At 44.5% G+C, this 23005-nt stretch overlaps 1 protein-coding gene across 5 annotated transcripts in view; it reads right to left on the bottom strand.

Annotated features, from left to right (window-relative positions):
* Positions 1-23005, bottom strand: part of LOC109904393 (cytoplasmic dynein 1 intermediate chain 1-like) — a 129455-nt gene that overhangs the window by 63005 nt on the left and 43445 nt on the right. For all 5 annotated transcript variants that reach the window (XM_031788911.1, XM_031788913.1, XM_031788909.1 and 2 more), the window contains one exon: positions 1313-1405. In XM_031788911.1, coding sequence (XP_031644771.1) covers positions 1313-1405 — 93 coding nt within the window. The remainder of the gene's footprint in view (positions 1-1312; positions 1406-23005) is intronic.

The raw sequence follows: 23005 nt of genomic DNA, 5'->3' as shown, positions 1-23005 counted from the left end.
TCTTCTCCTGCCCCTCTACTCATGTCCCTTCTTCTCCTGCCCCTCTACTCATGTCCCTTCTTCTCCTTCCCCTCTACTCATGCCCCTTCTTCTCCTCCCCCTCTACTCATGCCTCTTCTTCTCCTCCCCCTCTACTCATGCCCCTTCTTCTCCTCCCCCTCTACTCATGCCCCTTCTTCTCCTCCCCCTCTACTCATGCCCCTTCTTCTCCTCCCCCTCTACCCATGCCCCTTCTTCTCCTGCCCCTCTACTCATGCCCCTTCTTCTCCTCCCCCTCTATTCATGCCCCTTCTTCTCCTGCCCCTCTACTCATGCCCCTTCTTCTCCTCCCCCTCTACTCATGCCCCTTCTTCTCCTCCCCTTCTTCTCCTCCCCTTCTTCTCCTCCCCCTCTACTCATGCCCCTTCTTCTCCTCCCCCTCTATTCATGCCCCTTCTTCTCCTGCCCCTTCTTCTCCTCCCCCTCTATTCATGCCCCTTCTTCTCCTCCCCCTCTACTCATGCCCCTTCTTCTCCTCCCCCTCTACTCATATCCCTTCTTCTCCTCCCCCTCTACTCACTCCCCTTCTTCTCCTCCCCCTCTACTCACTCCCCTTCTTCTCCTCCCCCTCTACTCACTCCCCTTCTTCTCCTTCCCCTCTACTCATGCCCCTTCTTCTACTCCCCCTCTACTCATGTCCCTTCTTCTCCTCCCCCTCTACTCATGCCGCTTCTTCTCCTCCCCCTCTACTCATGTCCCTTCTTCTCCTGCCCCTCTACTCATGTCCCTTCTTCTCCTCCCCCTCTACTCATGCCCCTTCTTCTCCTCCCCCTCTACTCATACCCCTTCTTCTCCTCCCCCTCTACTCATGCCCCTTCTTCTCCTCCCCCTCTACTCATGCCCCTTCTTCTCCTGCCCCTCTACTCACTCCCCTTCTTCTCCTGCCCCTCTACTCACTCCCCTTCTTCTCCTCCCCCTCTACTCATGCCCCTTCTTCTCCTGCCCCTCTACTCACTCCCCTTCTTCTCCTGCCCCTCTACTCATGTCCCTTCTTCTCCTGCCCCTCTACTTATGTCCCTTCTTCTCCTGCCCCTCTACTTATGTCCCTTCTTCTCCTGCCCCTCTACTCATGCCCCCTCTTCTCCTCCCCCTCTACTCATGCCCCTTCTTCTCCTGCCCCTCTACTCATGTCCCCTCTTCTCCTCCCCCTCTATTCATGCCCCTTCTTCTCCTCCCCCTCATCTCATCCCCCTCTACCCATGCATCGTCTTCTCCTCCCCCTCTTCTCATCCTCCTCTAACCATGCCCATTCTTCTCCTCCCCCTCTTCTTACCCTCTTTCATCTCCTTGGTGTCCTCTTCCTCCTGCTGGTCAGATTCTGGATCAGGCTTCAGCTCTGTGATTTCTTCATCCTCTTCTTCCTCCTCTGTAGAAAGAGAGAGAGAGGGGTATAGAGGGCGGAAGGTGGAGAGAGAGGGAGAGGGAGAAAGAGAGAGAAAGAAAGCGCAAGCAGTCATTTTAATCAGCAGCTGTTCCAAGTACTACAACCCCCCCTCTATACTTAATCCACTCCATCCCATCTAATCATTCGCAGGCCTGGCCCACCTGACTAACTGACATTCAGGGCTGGATGGGCCTCCCCCCCACACACACACACCCAAACACACACACAATTAAGTGTATTCGGCTTGGCAGGACAGCCTGCAAAGATGTTGATACTACTACAGTACAGGTCAATTGGAGGTTGGAGTATTTTACTAGATTTTACTACTGTCAATTCCATCAGTTGTATTATCAGAACATTGGGAAAACACCTGCAGAAAAATGATTATTAGCAACATGACCAAGCCCACACCCCCAACATGATTATTAGTAACATGACCAAGCCCACTCCCCTCCCAACATGATTATTAGTAACATGACCAAGCCCACTCCCCTCCCAACATGATTATTAGTAACATGACCAAGCCCACTCCCCCCCAACATGATTATTAGTAACATGACCAAGCCCACTCCCCTCCCAACATGATTATTAGTAACATGACCAAGCCCACTCCCCTCCCAACATGATTATTAGTAACATGACCAAGCCCATTCCCCTCCCAACATGATTATTAGTAACATGACCAAGCCCACTCCCCTCCCAACATGATTATTAGTAACATGACCAAGCCCACTCCCCTCCCAACATGATTATTCATAACATGACCAAGCCCACTCCCCTCCCAACATGATTATTCGTAACATGACCAAGCCCACTCCCCCCAACATGAGTATTAGTAACATGACCAAGCCCACTCCCCTCCCAACATGATTATTAGTAACATGACCAAGCCCACTCCCCCCAACATGAGTATTAGTAACATGACCAAGCCCACTCCCCCCAACATGAGTATTAGTAACATGACCAAGCCCACTCCCCCCAACATGATTATTAGTAACATGACCAAGCCCACTCCCCCCAACATGATTATTAGTAACATGACCAAGCCCACTCCCCCCAACATGATTATTAGTAACATGACCAAGCCCACTCCCCCCAACATGATTATTAGTAACATGACCAAGCCCACTCCCCCCAACATGATTATTAGTAACATGACCAAGCCCACTCCCCTCCAACATGATTATTAGTAACATGACCAAGCCCACTCCCCTCCCAACATGATTATTAGTAACATGACCAAGCCCACTCCCCTCCAACATGATTATTAGTAACATGACCAAGCCCACTCCCCCCCAACATGATTATTAGTAACATGACCAAGCCCACACCCCTCCCAACATGATTATTAGTAACATGACCAAGCCCACTCCCCCCCAACATGATTATTAGTAACATGACCAAGCCCACTCCCCTCCAACATGATTATTAGTAACATGACCAAGCCCCCCCCCAACATGATTATTAGTAACATGACCAAGCCCACTCCCCCCCAACATGATTATTAGTAAATGACCAAGCCCACTCCCCTCCAACATGATTATTAGTAACATGACCAAGCCCCCCCCAACATGATTATTAGTAACATGACCAAGCCCACTCCCCTCCAACATGATTATTAGTAACATGACCAAGCCCACTCCCCCCCAACATGATTATTAGTAACATGACCAAGCCCACTCCCCCCCAACATGATTATTAGTAACATGACCAAGCCCACTCCCCTCCCAACATGATTATTAGTAACATGACCAAGCCCCCCCCCCAACATGATTATTAGTAACATGACCAAGCCCACTCCCCCCAACATGATTATTAGTAACATGACCAAGCCCACTCCCCTCCAGAATGATTATTAGTAACATGACCAAGCCCACTCCCCTCCAACATGATTATTAGTAACATGACCAAGCCCACTCCCCTCCAACATGATTATTAGTAACATGACCAAGCCCACACCCCTCCCAACATGATTATTAGTAACATGACCAAGCCCACTCCCCCCCAACATGATTATTAGTAACATGACCAAGCCTACACCCCTCCCAACATGATTATTAGTAACATGACCAAGCCCACTCCCCTCCCAACATGATTATTAGTAACATGACCAAGCCTATACCCCTCCAACATGATTATTAGTAACATGACCAAGCCTACACCCCTCCCAACATGATTATTAGTAACATGACCAAGCCCACTCCCCTCCCAACATGATTATTAGTAACATGACCAAGCCCACTCCCCCAACATGATTATTAGTAACATGACCAAGCCCACTCCCCCCAACATGATTATTAGTAACATGACCAAGCCCACTCCCCCAACATGATTATTAGTAACATGACCAAGCCCACTCCCCTCCCAACAAGATTATTAGTAACATGACCAAGCCCACTCCCCTCCCAACATGATTATTAGTAACAAGACCAAGCCCACACCCCTCCCAACATGATTATTGGTAACATGACCAAGCCCACTACCCCCAACATGATTATTAGTAACATGACCAAGCCCACACCCCTCCCAACATGATTATTAGTAACATGACCAAGCCCACTCCCCCCAACATGATTATTAGTAACATGACCAAGCCCACTCCCCCCAACATGATTATTAGTAACATGACCAAGCCCACACCCCTCCCAACATGATTATTAGTAACATGACCAAGCCCACTCCCCCCAACATGATTATTAGTAACATGACCAAGCCCACTCCCCTCCCAACATGATAATTAGTAACATGACCAAGCCCACTCCCCCCCCCCCCCAACATGATTATTAGTAACATGACCAAGCCCACTGTCCTCCCAAAATGATTATTTGTAAAATTGACCAAGCCCACTCCCCCCAACATGATTATTAGTAACATGACCAAGCCCACTCCCCTCCCAACATGATTATTAGTAACATGACCAAGCCACTCCCCTCCCAACATGATTATTAGTAACATGACCAAGCCCACTCCCCTCCCAACATGATTATTAGTAACATGACCAAGCCCACTCACCTCCCAACATGATTATTAGTAACATGACCAAGCCCACTCCCCTCCCAACATGATTATTAGTAACATGACCAAGCCCACTCCCCTCCCAACATGATTATTAGTAACATGACCAAGCCCATTCCCCTCCCAACATGATTATTAGTAACATGACCAAGCCCACTCCCCTCCCAACATGATTATTAGTAACATGACCAAGCCCACTCCCCTCCCAACATGATTATTCATAACATGACCAAGCCCACTCCCCTCCCAACATGATTATTCGTAACATGACCAAGCCCACTCCCCCCAACATGAGTATTAGTAACATGACCAAGCCCACTCCCCTCCCAACATGATTATTAGTAACATGACCAAGCCCACTCCCCCCAACATGAGTATTAGTAACATGACCAAGCCCACTCCCCCCAACATGAGTATTAGTAACATGACCAAGCCCACTCCCCCCAACATGATTATTAGTAACATGACCAAGCCCACTCCCCCCAACATGATTATTAGTAACATGACCAAGCCCACTCCCCCCAACATGATTATTAGTAACATGACCAAGCCCACTCCCCCCAACATGATTATTAGTAACATGACCAAGCCCACTCCCCCCAACATGATTATTAGTAACATGACCAAGCCCACTCCCCTCCAACATGATTATTAGTAACATGACCAAGCCCACTCCCCTCCCAACATGATTATTAGTAACATGACCAAGCCCACTCCCCTCCAACATGATTATTAGTAACATGACCAAGCCCACTCCCCCCCAACATGATTATTAGTAACATGACCAAGCCCACACCCCTCCCAACATGATTATTAGTAACATGACCAAGCCCACTCCCCCCCAACATGATTATTAGTAACATGACCAAGCCCACTCCCCCCCAACATGATTATTAGTAACATGACCAAGCCCCCCCCCCAACATGATTATTAGTAACATGACCAAGCCCACTCCCCCCAACATGATTATTAGTAACATGACCAAGCCCACTCCCCTCCAACATGATTATTAGTAACATGACCAAGCCCCCCCCCAACATGATTATTAGTAACATGACCAAGCCCACTCCCCCCCAACATGATTATTAGTAAATGACCAAGCCCACTCCCCTCCAACATGATTATTAGTAACATGACCAAGCCCCCCCCAACATGATTATTAGTAACATGACCAAGCCCACTCCCCTCCAACATGATTATTAGTAACATGACCAAGCCCACTCCCCCCCAACATGATTATTAGTAACATGACCAAGCCCACTCCCCCCCAACATGATTATTAGTAACATGACCAAGCCCACTCCCCTCCCAACATGATTATTAGTAACATGACCAAGCCCCCCCCCAACATGATTATTAGTAACATGACCAAGCCCACTCCCCCCAACATGATTATTAGTAACATGACCAAGCCCACTCCCCTCCAGAATGATTATTAGTAACATGACCAAGCCCACTCCCCTCCAACATGATTATTAGTAACATGACCAAGCCCACTCCCCTCCAACATGATTATTAGTAACATGACCAAGCCCACTCCCCCCCAACATGATTATTAGTAACATGACCAAGCCTACACCCCTCCCAACATGATTATTAGTAACATGACCAAGCCCACTCCCCTCCCAACATGATTATTAGTAACATGACCAAGCCTATACCCCTCCAACATGATTATTAGTAACATGACCAAGCCTACACCCCTCCCAACATGATTATTAGTAACATGACCAAGCCCACTCCCCTCCCAACATGATTATTAGTAACATGACCAAGCCCACTCCCCCAACATGATTATTAGTAACATGACCAAGCCCACTCCCCTCCCAACATGATTATTAGCAACATGACCAAGCCCACACCCCTCCCAACATGATTATTAGTAACATGACCAAGCCCACTCCCCTCCCAACATGATTATTAGTAACATGACCAAGCCCACACCCCTCCCAACATGATTATTAGTAACGTGACCAAGCCCACTCCCCCCAACATGATTATTAGTAACATGACCAAGCCCACTCCCCTCCCAACATGATTATTAGTAACATGACCAAGCCCACACCCCTCCCAACATGATTATTGGTAACATGACCAAGCCCACTACCCCCAACATGATTATTAGTAACATGACCAAGCCCACACCCCTCCCAACATGATTATTAGTAACATGACCAAGCCCACTCCCCCCAACATGATTATTAGTAACATGACCAAGCCCACTCCCCCCAACATGATTATTAGTAACATGACCAAGCCCACACCCCTCCCAACATGATTATTAGTAACATGACCAAGCCCACTCCCCCCAACATGATTATTAGTAACATGACCAAGCCCACTCCCCTCCCAACATGATAATTAGTAACATGACCAAGCCCACCCCCCCCCCCCAACATGATTATTAGTAACATGACCAAGCCCACTCTCCTCCCAAAATGATTATTTGTAACATGACCAAGCCCACTCCCCCCAACATGATTATTAGTAACATGACCAAGCCCACTCCCCTCCCAACATGATTATTAGTAACATGACCAAGCCCACTCCCCTCCCAACATGATTATTAGTAACATGACCAAGCCCACTCCCCTCCCAACATGATTATTAGTAACATGACCAAGCCCACTCCCCTCCCAACATGATTATTAGTAACATGACCAAGCCCACTCCCCTCCCAACATGATTATTAGTAACATGACCAAGCCCACTCCCCTCCCAACATGATTATTAGTAACATGACCAAGCCCACACCCCTCCCAACATGATTATTAGTCACATGACCAAGCCCACTCCCCCACAACATGATTATTAGTAACATGACCAAGCCCACACCCCTCCCAACATGATTATTAGTCACATGACAAGCCCACTCCCCCCCCAACATGAGTATTAGTAACATGACCAAGCCCACTCCCCTCCCAACATGATTATTAGTAACATGACCAAGCCCACACCCCTCCCAACATGATTATTAGTAACGTGACCAAGCCCACTCCCCCCAACATGATTATTAGTAACATGACCAAGCCCACTCCCCTCCCAACATGATTATTAGCAACATGACCAAGCCCACACCCCTCCCAACATGATTATTAGTAACATGACCAAGCCCACTCCCCTCCCAACATGATTATTAGTAACATGACCAAGCCCACACCCCTCCCAATATGATTATTAGTAACGTGACCAAGCCCACTCCCCCCAACATGGTTATTAGTAACATGACCAAGCCCACTCCCCTCCCAACATGATTATTAGCAACATGACCAAGCCCACACCCCTCCCAACATGATTATTAGTAACATGACCAAGCCCACTCCCCTCCCAACATGATTATTAGTAACATGACCAAGCCCACTCCCCCCCAACATGATTATTAGTAACATGACCAAGCCCACTCCCCTCCCAACATGATTATTAGTAACATGACCAAGCCCACTCCCCCCCAACATGATTATTAGTAACATGACCAAGCCCACTCCCCCCCAACATGATTATTAGTAACATGACCAAGCCCACTCCCCTCCCAACATGATTATTAGTAACATGACCAAGCCCCCCCCCCAACATGATTATTAGTAACATGACCAAGCCCACTCCCCCCAACATGATTATTAGTAACATGACCAAGCCCACTCCCCTCCAGAATGATTATTAGTAACATGACCAAGCCCACTCCCCTCCAACATGATTATTAGTAACATGACCAAGCCCACACCCCTCCCAACATGATTATTAGTAACATGACCAAGCCCACTCCCCCCCAACATGATTATTAGTAACATGACCAAGCCTACACCCCTCCCAACATGATTATTAGTAACATGACCAAGCCCACTCCCCTCCCAACATGATTATTAGTAACATGACCAAGCCTACACCCCTCCAACATGATTATTAGTAACATGACCAAGCCTACACCCCTCCCAACATGATTATTAGTAACATGACCAAGCCCACTCCCCCCAACATGATTATTAGTAACATGACCAAGCCCACTCCCCCAACATGATTATTAGTAACATGACCAAGCCCACTCCCCCCAACATGATTATTAGTAACATGACCAAGCCCACTCCCCCAACATGATTATTAGTAACATGACCAAGCCCACTCCCCTCCCAACAAGATTATTAGTAACATGACCAAGCCCACTCCCCTCCCAACATGATTATTAGTAACATGACCAAGCCCACACCCCTCCCAACATGATTATTGGTAACATGACCAAGCCCACTACCCCCAACATGATTATTAGTAACATGACCAAGCCCACACCCCACCCAACATGATTATTAGTAACATGACCAAGCCCACTCCCCCCAACATGATTATTAGTAACATGACCAAGCCCACTCCCCCCAACATGATTATTAGTAACATGACCAAGCCCACTCCCCTCCCAACATGATAATTAGTAACATGACCAAGCCCACTCCCCCCCCCCAACATGATTATTAGTAACATGACCAAGCCCACTCTCCTCCCAAAATGATTATTTGTAACATGACCAAGCCCACTCCCCTCCCAACATGATTATTAGTAACATGACCAAGCCCACTCCCCTCCCAACATGATTATTAGTAACATGACCAAGCCCACTCCCCTCCCAACATGATTATTAGTAACATGACCAAGCCCACTCCCCTCCCAACATGATTATTAGTAACATGACCAAGCCCACACCCCTCCCAACATGATTATTAGTAACATGACCAAGCCCACTCCCCCCCAACATGATTATTAGTAACATGACCAAGCCCACACCCCTCCCAACATGATTATTAGTCACATGACAAGCCCACTCCCCCCCAACATGAGTATTAGTAACATGACCAAGCCCACTCCCCTCCCAACATGATTATTAGTAACATGACCAAGCCCACACCCCTCCCAACATGATTATTAGTAACGTGACCAAGCCCACTCCCCCCAACATGATTATTAGTAACATGACCAAGCCCACTCCCCTCCCAACATGATTATTAGCAACATGACCAAGCCCACACCCCTCCCAACATGATTATTAGTAACATGACCAAGCCCACTCCCCTCCCAACATGATTATTAGTAACGTGACCAAGCCCACTCCCCCCAACATGATTATTAGTAACATGACCAAGCCCACTCCCCTCCCAACATGATTATTAGCAACATGACCAAGCCCACACCCCTCCCAACATGATTATTAGTAACATGACCAAGCCCACTCCCCTCCCAACATGATTATTAGTAACATGACCAAGCCCACTCCCCCCCAACATGATTATTAGTAACATGACCAAGCCCACTCCCCTCCCAACATGATTATTAGTAACATGACCAAGCCCACTCCCCTCCCAACATGATTATTAGTAACATGACCAAGCCCACTCCCCTCCCAACATGATTATTAGTAACATGACCAAGCCCACTCCCCTCCCAACATGATTATTAGTCACATGACCAAGCCCACTCCCCCAACATGATTATTAGTCACATGACCAAGCCCACTCCCCCCAACATGATTATTAGTCACATGACCAAGCCCACTCCCCTCCCAACATGATTATTAGTAACATGACCAAGCCCACTCTCTCCCAACATGATTGTTAGTAACATGACCAAGCCCCCCCCTCCAACATGATTATTAGTGACGTGACCAAGCCCACTCCCCTCCAACATGATTATTAGTAACGTGACCAAGCCCACTCCCCCCAACATGATTATTAGTAACATGACCAAGCCCACTCCCTCCCAACATGATTATTAGTAACATGACCAGGCCCACTCCCCTCCAACATGAGTATTAGTAACATGACCAAGCCCACTCCCCCCAACATGATTATTAGTAACGTGACCAAGCCCACTCCCCCCAACATGATTATTAGTAACATGACCAAGCCCACTCCCTCCCAACATGATTATTAGTAACATGACCAGGCCCACTCCCCTCCAACATGAGTATTAGTAACATGACCAAGCCCACTCCCCTCCCAACATGATTATTAGTAACATGACCAAGCCCACTCCCCTCCCAACATGATTATTAGTAACATGACCAAGCCCACTCCCCTCCCAACATGATAATTAGTAACATGACCAAGCCCACTCCCCCCCAACATGATTATTAGTAACATGACCAAGCCCACTCCCCTCCCAACATGATTGTTAGTAACATGACCAAGCCCACTCCCCTCCCAACATGATTATTAGTAACATGACCAAGCCCACTCCACCCCAACATGATAATTAGTAACATGACCAAGCCCACACCCCTCCCAACATGATAATTAGTAACATGACCAAGCCCACTCCCCCCAACACAGGCCTCAACAGAGAGGAAGTTAGCAAACAGGCCTCATTAAAAAGTAAGTTAACACACAGAAGGTGCCTCTCTGAGTGGCGTGCATGCCCTCGGCTCTGTCCTAACCTCTGATCTTGAGATCCAACAACCCCACCCTAAACTCGACCCCGCAATTACTCTGAATCCCCCCCAGTGAAGGGGGCAAAAGAGGGGCTAACATCCACAAGCACCTGCCAGTCTTCCTGCGGCCTGCTTCGTCCCTCCATTCACCCCCTCTGCCCACCGCCCTTCCCCTCCCTCCCTCCTTCCTCCAGACATGTGTTGGTAACCCCTCCCCCCATCCCATCACCCTGGAAACAGATGGTGAAAATTAGGCCCCAAAAGCCCACTTGACACCCTACCAGACACCTGTGGCTGCGAACGCGCAAACACACACACTCTCTGCACGCTCACACACACCCGAATCCTCAGTGGGCTAGTTGTCATGTTGACCCCTGGGTCGGAGGTTAACTGGGTAGGGGTCGCAGTGACAATGGGCGCCCAGTTCACAGGAGGAAGTGATTCCATTCCACCAGACGTGTCACGTCTCACACTCTCAACTCAACACCAGCGCCGTTTGTTTTCAGGGGTGAGTGAGTGTCTGTGTGTGTGTATGACACAGTTTGAATATGCCCTGAGGCCTCCTAAAATTACTGGCTCAAGAGCCTTGTTGATATGAGAATATAGGCCTTCTGTCTATTGTCACCATGCCCTTTCAGCTTGCCTGAACCTTCTCAACTGGTTTTGTTTAGATATAATAAATATATGATAAATGTGATTGCAAACACCAAAGATTAGATATGATAAATGTGATTACCAAGACCAAGGACTAGATATGATAAACGTGATTACCAAGACCAAAGACTAGATATGATAAACGTGATTACAAACACCAAAGTCTAGATATGATAAACGTGATTACAAACACCAAAGTCTAGATATGATAAATGTGATTACAAACACCAAAGACTAGATATGATAAATATGATTACAAAGACCAAAGACTAGATATGATAAATATGATTACAAAGACCAAAGACTAGATATGATAAATATGATTACAAAGACCAAAGACTAGATATGATAAATACGATTACAAAGACCAAAGACTAGATATGATAAATATGATTACAAAGACCAAAGACTAGATATGATAAATACGATTACAAAGACCAAAGACTAGATATGATAAATATGATTACAAAGACCAAAGACTAGATATGATAAATATGATTACAAAGACCAAAGACTAGATATGATAAATATGATTACAAAGACCAAAGACTAGATTTGATTAACGTGATTACCAAGATCAAAGATTAGATATGATACATGTGATTACCAGGGGAATAATGGAAGATTCAAGAGAAGTTTATTAGCTTTAATATCTTCATCATCTTCGAGACAAAGGAGTGTATGGCTTATAAACTCTTTGGAGTTAGCATGTACTAGATTCAACTAACCTGAAGTCACCATGCTTCCTTCCAAAGGCCCAATAGTCCGTTCAACTCTAACCTGAAGTCACCATGCTTCATTCCAAAGGCCCAAAAGTCCATTCAACTCTAACCTGAAGTTACCATGCTTCCTTTCATATGCCCAATAGTCCATTCAACTCTAACCTGAACTCACCATGCTTCCTTTCATATGCCCAATAGTTTGTTCAACTCTAACCTGAAGTTACCATATCCTCTCTACAGAGTGTCTCAAATGGTACACTATTCCTTATAATGTACAACTTCTGACCAGGATATAGGGAATAGGATGCTATTTAAGACGCAGCCACAGTGGTTGTCTCCCAAGAGAAAATACTTCAGTGTGAGGATGAAGGATGAGGATGGACCACTGATGTAATGGGTTCGTTCCAACAGCGTGGTTTCCAGCTGAATGGAAGTGTTGCTCTGAATCAGACAGCATCTAACCAGCAGGGACCGGAGTGGAGAGGCCAGGGAGACAGGCCTAGACAGTCAGCCAGCCAGGCAATCAGTCAGCCAGCCAAGCAGTCAGTCAGCCAAGCCAACCAGTCAGTCAGCCAGCCAAGCAGTCAGTCAGCCAAGCCAACGAGTCAGTCCGCCACTGTGTCACAGAGGACAGCCAGGACAGACAGCCACCAACCGACAAACTCACAGGCGGCTCCTCTCTCTCTCTCAATCTCTCTCTCTCTTCCTCTCTCTCCCTGTCATCCATTTCCCCCCCTGAGTTTGGTGGAGAGGGGGATGCTTCTCTTTGGTGTCCCACCACCACAGCACCCTCAATGAGAGGGAGGGAGACAGGACTGGGTGTTGTCCCTTTGGGGTTAGGATGGAGAATGGAGAGGAACAGGGAGAGGGACAGAGAGAGAGATAGCAAGAGAGACAGAGAGCAAGAGAGACAGAGACTGCGTGGCCAACATCGCTGGGGTCTGCTGTGAGGAGAGGAAAGGGAGTCTCTCCCAACCTAAACCCATGCACAACCTGACCTTAGATGACCAGGACCGTGGTCAGAATGTGTGGTCATGGGAGGACCATGGAGAGCTGTGCGACCATAACGTAGAGCGGTCCGACTGACAACAGTTGACCACAGAGACTGGAGCAAGCTTCAGTGATTCATAGCCATGTGACATGAGGCTTTGGATTGGTTACTTAACGACTGAATACATCTTCCCATATGAAGGCACGGTACTGAAGATACTATGGTCAAAGGTCAAGGAAGAAGCAACCAAATATAACTCAATTTCAATGGAGATTCTCCAAAGCCTTCAAAGATTGTCTCTCCCTTTCTCTGTCTCTCCCTCTCTCTCTCTCAACCCAGTCATGGAATGTTTTCCTGTTCCACCTGGTGCTTAATACTGCTCTGCACCATGGGAACACACATTAACCAGGATCCACCAAGCCACTGGTACCTGGGGGCTGGCTTGATGAAACTCAGCTTCCTTCCTCACGCTGGCCCAGTCAATTCAGCCCAGCCCAGCCCAGCGGCACATAGACAAACAGGCATCTCCATAGACGCCTATAAGCGGTTAGAACACTCAGCTCAACTCTGACAGAGAAGGGGTCCTTCCGAGTCCTAAGACATAGACACGCCACTCTCTCCCCCCCAGTCGTGGAGTATTTACTATTTAGATTAGCATGCACGCTACAGGCTAAATACCAGCTTAATCGTACGCTGGGGAGTGAAAAGGCCTGAGCCAGCCGGTCAGAAGCATTGTTAGTCATTATGTGGATACCTCTACAGTGAATTATCTTAGATGAACTGAAATTGGCCAATCCATTATGAAGGAAGAGAAAATAAACAGTAATTCAATGGCACTATAGGGATCTTAGGAGCGGGACTCTGTGGAGAGCTTAGTGTATTATACTGTGATTGGCTGGATGGTTAAGATATATCCACTACATGTGGAGAGCATTACTATAAATATACTAAGAAAAGTCAGAGACAGCTACCACAGTAGTTAGAAACAACCCATGTTGTGCTGTAGTGAGAGATACAGCAACCACAGTAGTTAGATACGACCCATGTTGTGCTGTAGTGTCAGATACAGCTACCACAGTAGTTAGAAACGACCCATGTTGTGCTGTAGTGAGAGATACAGCTACCACAGTAGTTAGATACGACCCATGTTGTGCTGTAGTGTCAGATACAGCTACCACAGTAGTTAGAAACGACCCATGTTGTGCTGTAGTGAGAGGTACAGCTGACACATTAGTTAGATACGACCCATGTTGTGCTGTAGTGTCAGATACAGCTACCACAGTAGTTAGATACCACCCATGTTGTGCTGTAGTGAGAGATACAGCTACCACAGTAGTTAGATACGACCCATGTTGTGCTGTAGTGTCAGATACAGCTACCACAGTAGTTAGAAACGACCCATGTTGTGCTGTAGTGAAAGATACAGCTACCACAGTAGTTAGATACGACCCATGTCGTGCTGTAGTGTCAGATACAGCTACCACAGTAGTTAGATACCACCCATGTTGTGCTGTAGTGAGAGATACAGCTACCACAGTAGTTAGATACGACCCATGTCATGTTGTAGTGTCAGATACAGCTACCACAGTAGTTAGATACCACCCATGTTGTGCTGTAGTGAGAGATACAGCTACCACAGTAGTTAGATACGACCCATGTTGTGCTGTAGTGTCAGATACAGCTACCACAGTAGTTAGAAACGACCCATGTTGTGCTGTAGTGAAAGATACAGCTACCACAGTAGTTAGATACGACCCATGTCGTGCTGTAGTGTCAGATACAGCTACCACAGTAGTTAGATACCACCCATGTTGTGCTGTAGTGAGAGATACAGCTACCACAGTAGTTAGATACGACCCATGTCATGCTGTAGTGTCAGATACAGCTACCACAGTAGTTAGATACCACCCATGTTGTGCTGTAGTGTCAGATACAGCTACCACAGTAGTTAGATACCACCCATGTTGTGCTGTAGTGTCAGATACAGCTACCACAGTAGTTAGATACAACCCATATTGTGCTATAGTGAGAGATACAGCTACCACAGTAGTTAGATACGACCCATATTGTGCTGTAGTGAGAGATACAGCTACCACAGTGCATAACCATACCACTGGGTTTCACAGCATTATATGTTTTCGTATTTGTCCCAAATGGCACCCTATTCCCTGTGAAGTGCACTACTTTTGATCAGGACCCATAGGTGTCAGGTCAAAAGTAGTGCACTACATAGGGAATAGGGAGCCATTTGGCAAGCCTAAGAATATATTCCAACTAGTAACTAGAATAGATCAAAGATCCCTTTTTATTCTGAATCCCCAGGAAGTGTTGGCATGATGCTGAAATGTGCAAGCTCACGCTCATCACTGGGGAGATGAAGGCTGGGGTGGGTTGGCCTGCCTGCCTGTCTGTGTGACTTGGAGAGGGTCCAGTGCTGTGTTAGAGGGTTAGGTTGTTAGAGGCCGTGCCAGCGCCTGTACTGCCACTGACAGAGGAGTGTTGACACCTAGCGCATCCTGTGACACACAGAGACATAAGGGCACACACAAGCAACAGACCTGGGTTCAAATACTATTTCAAATATCTAAATTACTTTCATATACATTCAAAGTAACTATTCAAATATATTTTATTTGGAAAGACAAGCAGTTTAATATTTTTATGAATGTGTAATTACTCAAATACACTCCCATGCATTTAACCCAGGTATTTGAAAAAACTCTCAAATAGTATTTATTTTTTACAAAATAACCATTAAAAAAATCAAATAAGAGTACTTGTTTAAAAATACTCAAATACATCGAAAAAGTATTTGGAAGACCAGATACTGAAACACACATGTACTTGAACCCAGGTCTGATTCGCACACACACACACACACACGCACACACACACACACACACACACACACATAAAGTAACACACACACACATAACGTAACACACAAACACACACATAAAACAACACACACACACACACATGAAATAACACACACACATAAAGTAACGTACACATAAAGTAACACACACACACACACACACATGAAGTAACACACACACATAATGTAACACACAAACACACACATAAAACAACACACACACATGAAATAACACACACACATAAAGTAACACACACATAAAGTAAAACACACATACACACACATAAAGTAACACACACATACACATTAAGTAACACACACACAAAGTAACACACACACATAAAGTAACACACACACACACACACATAAAGTAACACACACACACACACATAAAGTAACACACACACACATAAAGTAACACACACATAAAGTAACAAACACACACACATAAAGTAACAAACACACACACATAAAGTAACAAACACACACACACATAAAGTAACACACACACACACATAAAGTAACACACACACATAAAGTAACACACACATAAGTAACACACACACATAAAGTAACACACACACACACACATAAAGTAACACACACACATACACATAAAGTAACACACACACACACATAAAGTAACACACACACATAAAGTAACACACACATAAGTAACACACACACATAAAGTAACACACACACACACACATAAAGTAACACACACACATACACATAAAGTAACACACATAAATAAACACACATACACATAAAGTAAAACAATATATATAATATACAAAATATATAAAGTAAGACTCACACACATAGAGAAACACACACATAGAGTAACACACACATAGAGTAACACACACATAGAGTAACACACACATAGAGAAACACACACATAGAGAAACACACATAGAGTAACACACACACACACAGAGAAACACACATAGGTGACACACACACATAAAGTAACAAACACACTAACACACAAAGTAACACACACACACATGAAGTAACACACACACACACAAAGTAACACACACACACAAAGTAACACACACACATGAAGTAACACACACACACATAAAGTAACACACACACATAAAGTAACACACACACATAAAGTAACACACACACATAAAGTAACACACACACATAAAGTAACACACACATAAAGTAACACACACACACATGAAGTAACACACACACATAATGTAACACACAAACACACACATAAAACAACACACACACACATACATGAAATAACACACACACACACAAAGTAACACACGCACACATGAAGTAACACACACACACACACATACATAAAGTAACAAACACACACACACACAAAGTAACACACACACACACACACACATGAAGTAACACACACACACATAAAGTAACACACACATACATAAAGTAACAAACACACACACACACAAAGTAACACACACACACACACACACATAAAGTAACACACACATACATAAAGTAACACACACACACATAAAGTAACACACACACACACACATACATAAAGTAACACACACACACACACACACACACAGTAACACACACACACACATGAAGTAACACACACACACATAAAGTAACACACACACACATCAAGTAACACACACACACATAAAGTAACACACACACACACATAAAGTAACACACACACACATAAAGTAACACACACACATAAAGTAACACACACACATATAAAGTAACACACACCCATAAAGTAACACACACACACATAAAGTAACACACACACACACATAAAGTAACACACACACACACATAAAGTAACACACACACACATAAATTAATACACACACATAAAGTAACACACACACACATAAAGTAACACACACATACATAAAGTAACACACACACACATAAAGTAACACACACATACATAAAATAACACACACACATAAAGTAACACACACACACACACACACATAAAGTAACACACACACACACACACACACATAAATTAATACACACACATAAAGTAACACACACACACATAAAGTAACACACACATACATACAGTAACACACACACACATAAAGTAACACACACACACACACACACACACACATGAAGTAACACACACACACATAAAGTAACACACACACACACATCAAGTAACACACACACACATAAAGTAACACACACACACACACACACACATAAAGTAACACACACACACACACACACACATAAAGTAACACACACACACATAAAGTAACACACACACATAAAGTAACACACACACACACACATAAAGTAACACACACACACACATAGAGAAACACACATAGAGTAACACACATAGAGTAACAGACACACACAGAGAAACACACATAGAGAAACACACATAGAGTAACACACACACACACACAGAGAAACACACATAGGTAACACACACACACATAAAGTAACAAACACACACACACACAAAGTAACACACGCACACATGAAGTAACACACACACACACACATACATAAAGTAACAAACACACACACACACACACACACACACACAAAGTAACACACACACACATGAAGTAACACACACACACACACACATAAAGTAACACACACACACATACAGTAACACACACACACACACACACACACACACACACATACAGTAACACACACACACATAAAGTAACACACACACATAAAGTAACACACACACACACACATAAAGTAACACACACACACACATAAAGCAACACACACACACATAAAGTAACACACACACACACATAAAGTAACACACACACACATAAAGTAACACACACACATAAAGTAACATACACACACACATGAGGTAGCACACACACATAAAGTAACACACACATAAAGTAACACACACACACACACATAAAGTAACACACACACACATAAAGTAACACACACACACATAAGGTAACACACACACATAAAGTAACACACACACACATAAAGTAACACACACACATAAAGTAACACACACGCATAAAGTAACACACACACATAAAGTAACACACACACATAAAGTAATACACACACATAAAGTAACACACACACATAAAGTAAGACACACACACACACACACGCACACATAAACTAACACACACACATAAAGTAACACACACACACACACACATAAAGTAACACACACACACATAAAGTAACACACACACATAAAGTAACACACACACACACACATAAAGTAACACACACACACACACAAAGTAACACACACATAAAGTAACACACACACACACACATAAAGTAACACACACACACACACAAAGTAACACACGCATAAAGTAACACACACACACAGACATAAAGTAACACACACACACATAAAGTAACACACACACACACACATAAAGTAACACACACACACACAAAGTAACACACACACACATAAAGTAACACACACACACATAAAGCAACACACACACACACACACACACGTAAAGTAACACACACCCATAAAGTAACACACTCACACACACACACATAAAGTAACACACACGCATAAAGTAACACACACACATAAAGTAACACACACACACACACACACATAAAGTAACACACACACACACATAAGTAACACACACACACACACACATAAAGTAACACACACACACACACACACACAATGTAACACACACACATAAAGTAACACACACACACATAAAGTAACACACACACACATAAAGTAATACACACACACATAAAGTAACACACACACATAAAGTAACACACACACATAAAGTAAGTCACACACACACATAAAGTAACACACACACACATAAGTAACACACACACATAAAGTAACACACCCACACATAAAGTAACACACACACACACACACACATAAAGTAACACACACACATAAAGTAACACACACACATAAAGTAACACACACACACATTAAGTAACACACACACATAAAGTAACACATACACAAATGAAGTAACACACACACACACATTAAGTAACACACACACATAAAGTAACACACACACACATTAAGTAACACACACAGGACATGCATTAGACAGCAGTAGGATGACACCAGGCTCTTTCATCCACTGGTTTATTGGGCCAAGCTGCTGGGGCCCTAGAGATGATTACACTATCATGCTGAGACTCACATACACACGCATACACGCACACACGCACACACACACACACATTCCCGTCATCTCTGACAGAGGAGTTTTGCAAAACGTTGGGAATAAGGACATATAAGAGAGTATGGGAGGAAGGGAGGAGTGGAGGAGGAGAGTAGGATAGGAGGAGAGGAAGATAGAAAGAGGAGGAAGGGAGGAGAGGAGGAGGAGGTAAGGGGCACTTTCAAGGGGCAAGAGTTGCAGCATCCTACGCCCTTGGAATAACCCTTTAAATGAGAGCGAACACACACACACACACACACTGTAAAGAGGGGGGTTCTCCTCAGAAGTTGGGTGTTGAGCAGCCTGTAGACCACAACACAGACTCTGCACTGATGAGTAGGAGGAGGTGACGAGAACTTGAAAGACTCCTCTAATGTGGCCCTGGCACCACACCCTGTTCTGTCCTGTTCTGCTCTGTTCTGTTATTTTCCTGTTCTGCTCTGTTCTGTTATTTTCCTGTTCTGCTCTGTTCTGTTATTTTCCTGTTCTGCTCTGTTCTGTTATTTTCCTGTTCTGTTCTGCTCTGTTATTTTCCTGTTCTGCTCTGTTCTGTTATTTTCCTGTTCTGTTATTTTCCTGTTTTGCTCTGTTCTGTTATTTTCCTGTTCTGCTCTATTCTGTTATTTTCCTGTTCTGCTCTGTTCTGTTATTTTCCTGTTTTGCTCTGTTCTGTTCTGTTCTGCTCTGTTATTTTCCTGTTCTGCTCTGTTCTGTTATTTTCCTGTTCTCTTCTGCTCTGTTATTTTCCTGTTTTGCTCTGTTCTGTTATTTTCCTGTTCTGCTCTGTTCTGTTATTTTCCTGTTCTGCTCTGTTCTGTTCTGCTCTGTTTTGCTCTGTTCTGACTGAGACAAACGCCTGCCTGATATCACACTATCCTCATACTGCCTGATATCACACTGTCCCCATACTGCCTGATATCACACTGTCCTCATACTGCCTGATATCACACTGTCCTCATACTGCCTGATATTATACTGCCTGATATTAAATGGCACCCTATTCCCTAATCCCTATCTGCTCTACTTTTGACAACAGCCCATAGCACTATATAGAGAATAGGGTGCCATTTGGGATGCAGCTCAGACATCACATCACATTCAACTGTCAAATATTACAAATGATCTCACCTGGGGCCTGTTACAGTAGGGGAACTACAACACCCAATTCTACAACACCCAATTTCACAACAGCCAATGTGAACTCCGTGGGTGGAGTAAACGATCTCTGAAGAGAGATAGGGAGCGTCAGTTATCAACAATACCTTTTGTACCTGTAGGCCTACCATTTCCAGTCAATTCTGAAATGTACATTTTTGCTTTTGCTCTGTTTTGTCCTCCTACAAACTCCGACAATGTATTCCTACACATGACACAGGAAGCTTATAACGTGTTTGAGTGTGTGTGTGTGTGTCTGTGTGGTCTTGTTATTCTATTCCCAAAAGTCCCCACAAGGATAGTAAAACAAGGAAATGTCTCCCATTTCCCACATCCCCATGAGGAGATGAGGGGGTGAAGGCTATTTCAATCTTAGGGGTTAGAATCAGGGTTAACGTTAGGGATTAGGGAAAATAGGATTTTTAATTGAAATTAATTTTAGGTCCCCACGGGGATAGAAGAACATAAGGTTTGTGTGTGTGTGTTTGTGTGTGTGTTTGTGTGTGTGTTTGTGTATGTGTGTGTTTGTGTGTGTTTGTGTATGTGTGTGTTTGTGTGTGTGTTTGTGTGTGTGTGTTTGTGTGCTTCTGTATGTGTGTGTTTGTGTATGTGTGTGTTTGTGTGTGTGTGTGTTTGTGTGTGTGTGTGTTTGTGTATGTGTGTGTGTGTGTGTTTGTGTGTGTGTGTGTTTGTGTGTGTGTGTGTATGTGTGTGTGTGTGTTGTGTATGTGTGTGTTTGTGTGTGTGTGTGTGTTTGTGTGTGTGTTTGTGTATGTGTGTGTGTGTGTTTGTGTGTGTGTTTGTGTGTGTTTGTGTGTGTGTTTGTGTTTGTGTGTGTGTGTTTGTGTGTATGTGTGTGTTTGTGTGTGTGTGTTTGTGTGTGTTTGTGTTTATGTGTGTGTTTGTGTGTGTGTGTTTGTGTGTATGTGTGTGTTTGTGTGTGTGTGTTTGTGTGTGTGTGTGTTTGTGTGTGTGTTTGTGTGTGTGTGTTTGTGTGTGTGTGTGTGTATGTGTGTGTTGTGTGTGTGTGTTTGTGTGTGTGTGTTTGTGTTTGTGTGTGTATACACTCTAAGGAGCACCATCATCATACATAAAAGGCAAGCTGTGAAGTAAACTATACATTACCTGCTCTTTCTGTAAATCCTTCCTTATCACACAATGGGTGGGTGGCAGTGCTTTAGTTAAATTGGTAAAAATCCCTGTTCTACTGCTCTGTGGCATCTAACTCTGTGAAAGAGCATTCCTCTGGCTGTGTAATGGAAAAACACTCAGGGATTTTGTTGTCTGTCCTCCATGGGTTGCAAAACAGTCATTTGTCATCATTATGACAAATGGTCCCAGTCCCAAATGACACCCAGTTCCCTATATAGTCAACTACTTTTGACCCGAGCCCTTTGTGTCCGTGGTCAAAAGTAGTGCACTATTGCAACCCATGAAAGCCGGACAACAAAAGTAGTGGACTATGTCGGGAATAGGCTGCCATTAGGGACATACTCATGGACCGATCGATTGTCTGTCCCGTTTATACCAATCTGCAAAGGAGCGGTGCT

The sequence above is a fragment of the Oncorhynchus kisutch genome, linkage group LG14, assembly GCF_002021735.2.
Source record: "Oncorhynchus kisutch isolate 150728-3 linkage group LG14, Okis_V2, whole genome shotgun sequence".
NCBI lineage: Eukaryota > Metazoa > Chordata > Actinopteri > Salmoniformes > Salmonidae > Oncorhynchus > Oncorhynchus kisutch.
This window is presented reverse-complemented; position numbering and strand designations above follow the sequence as displayed.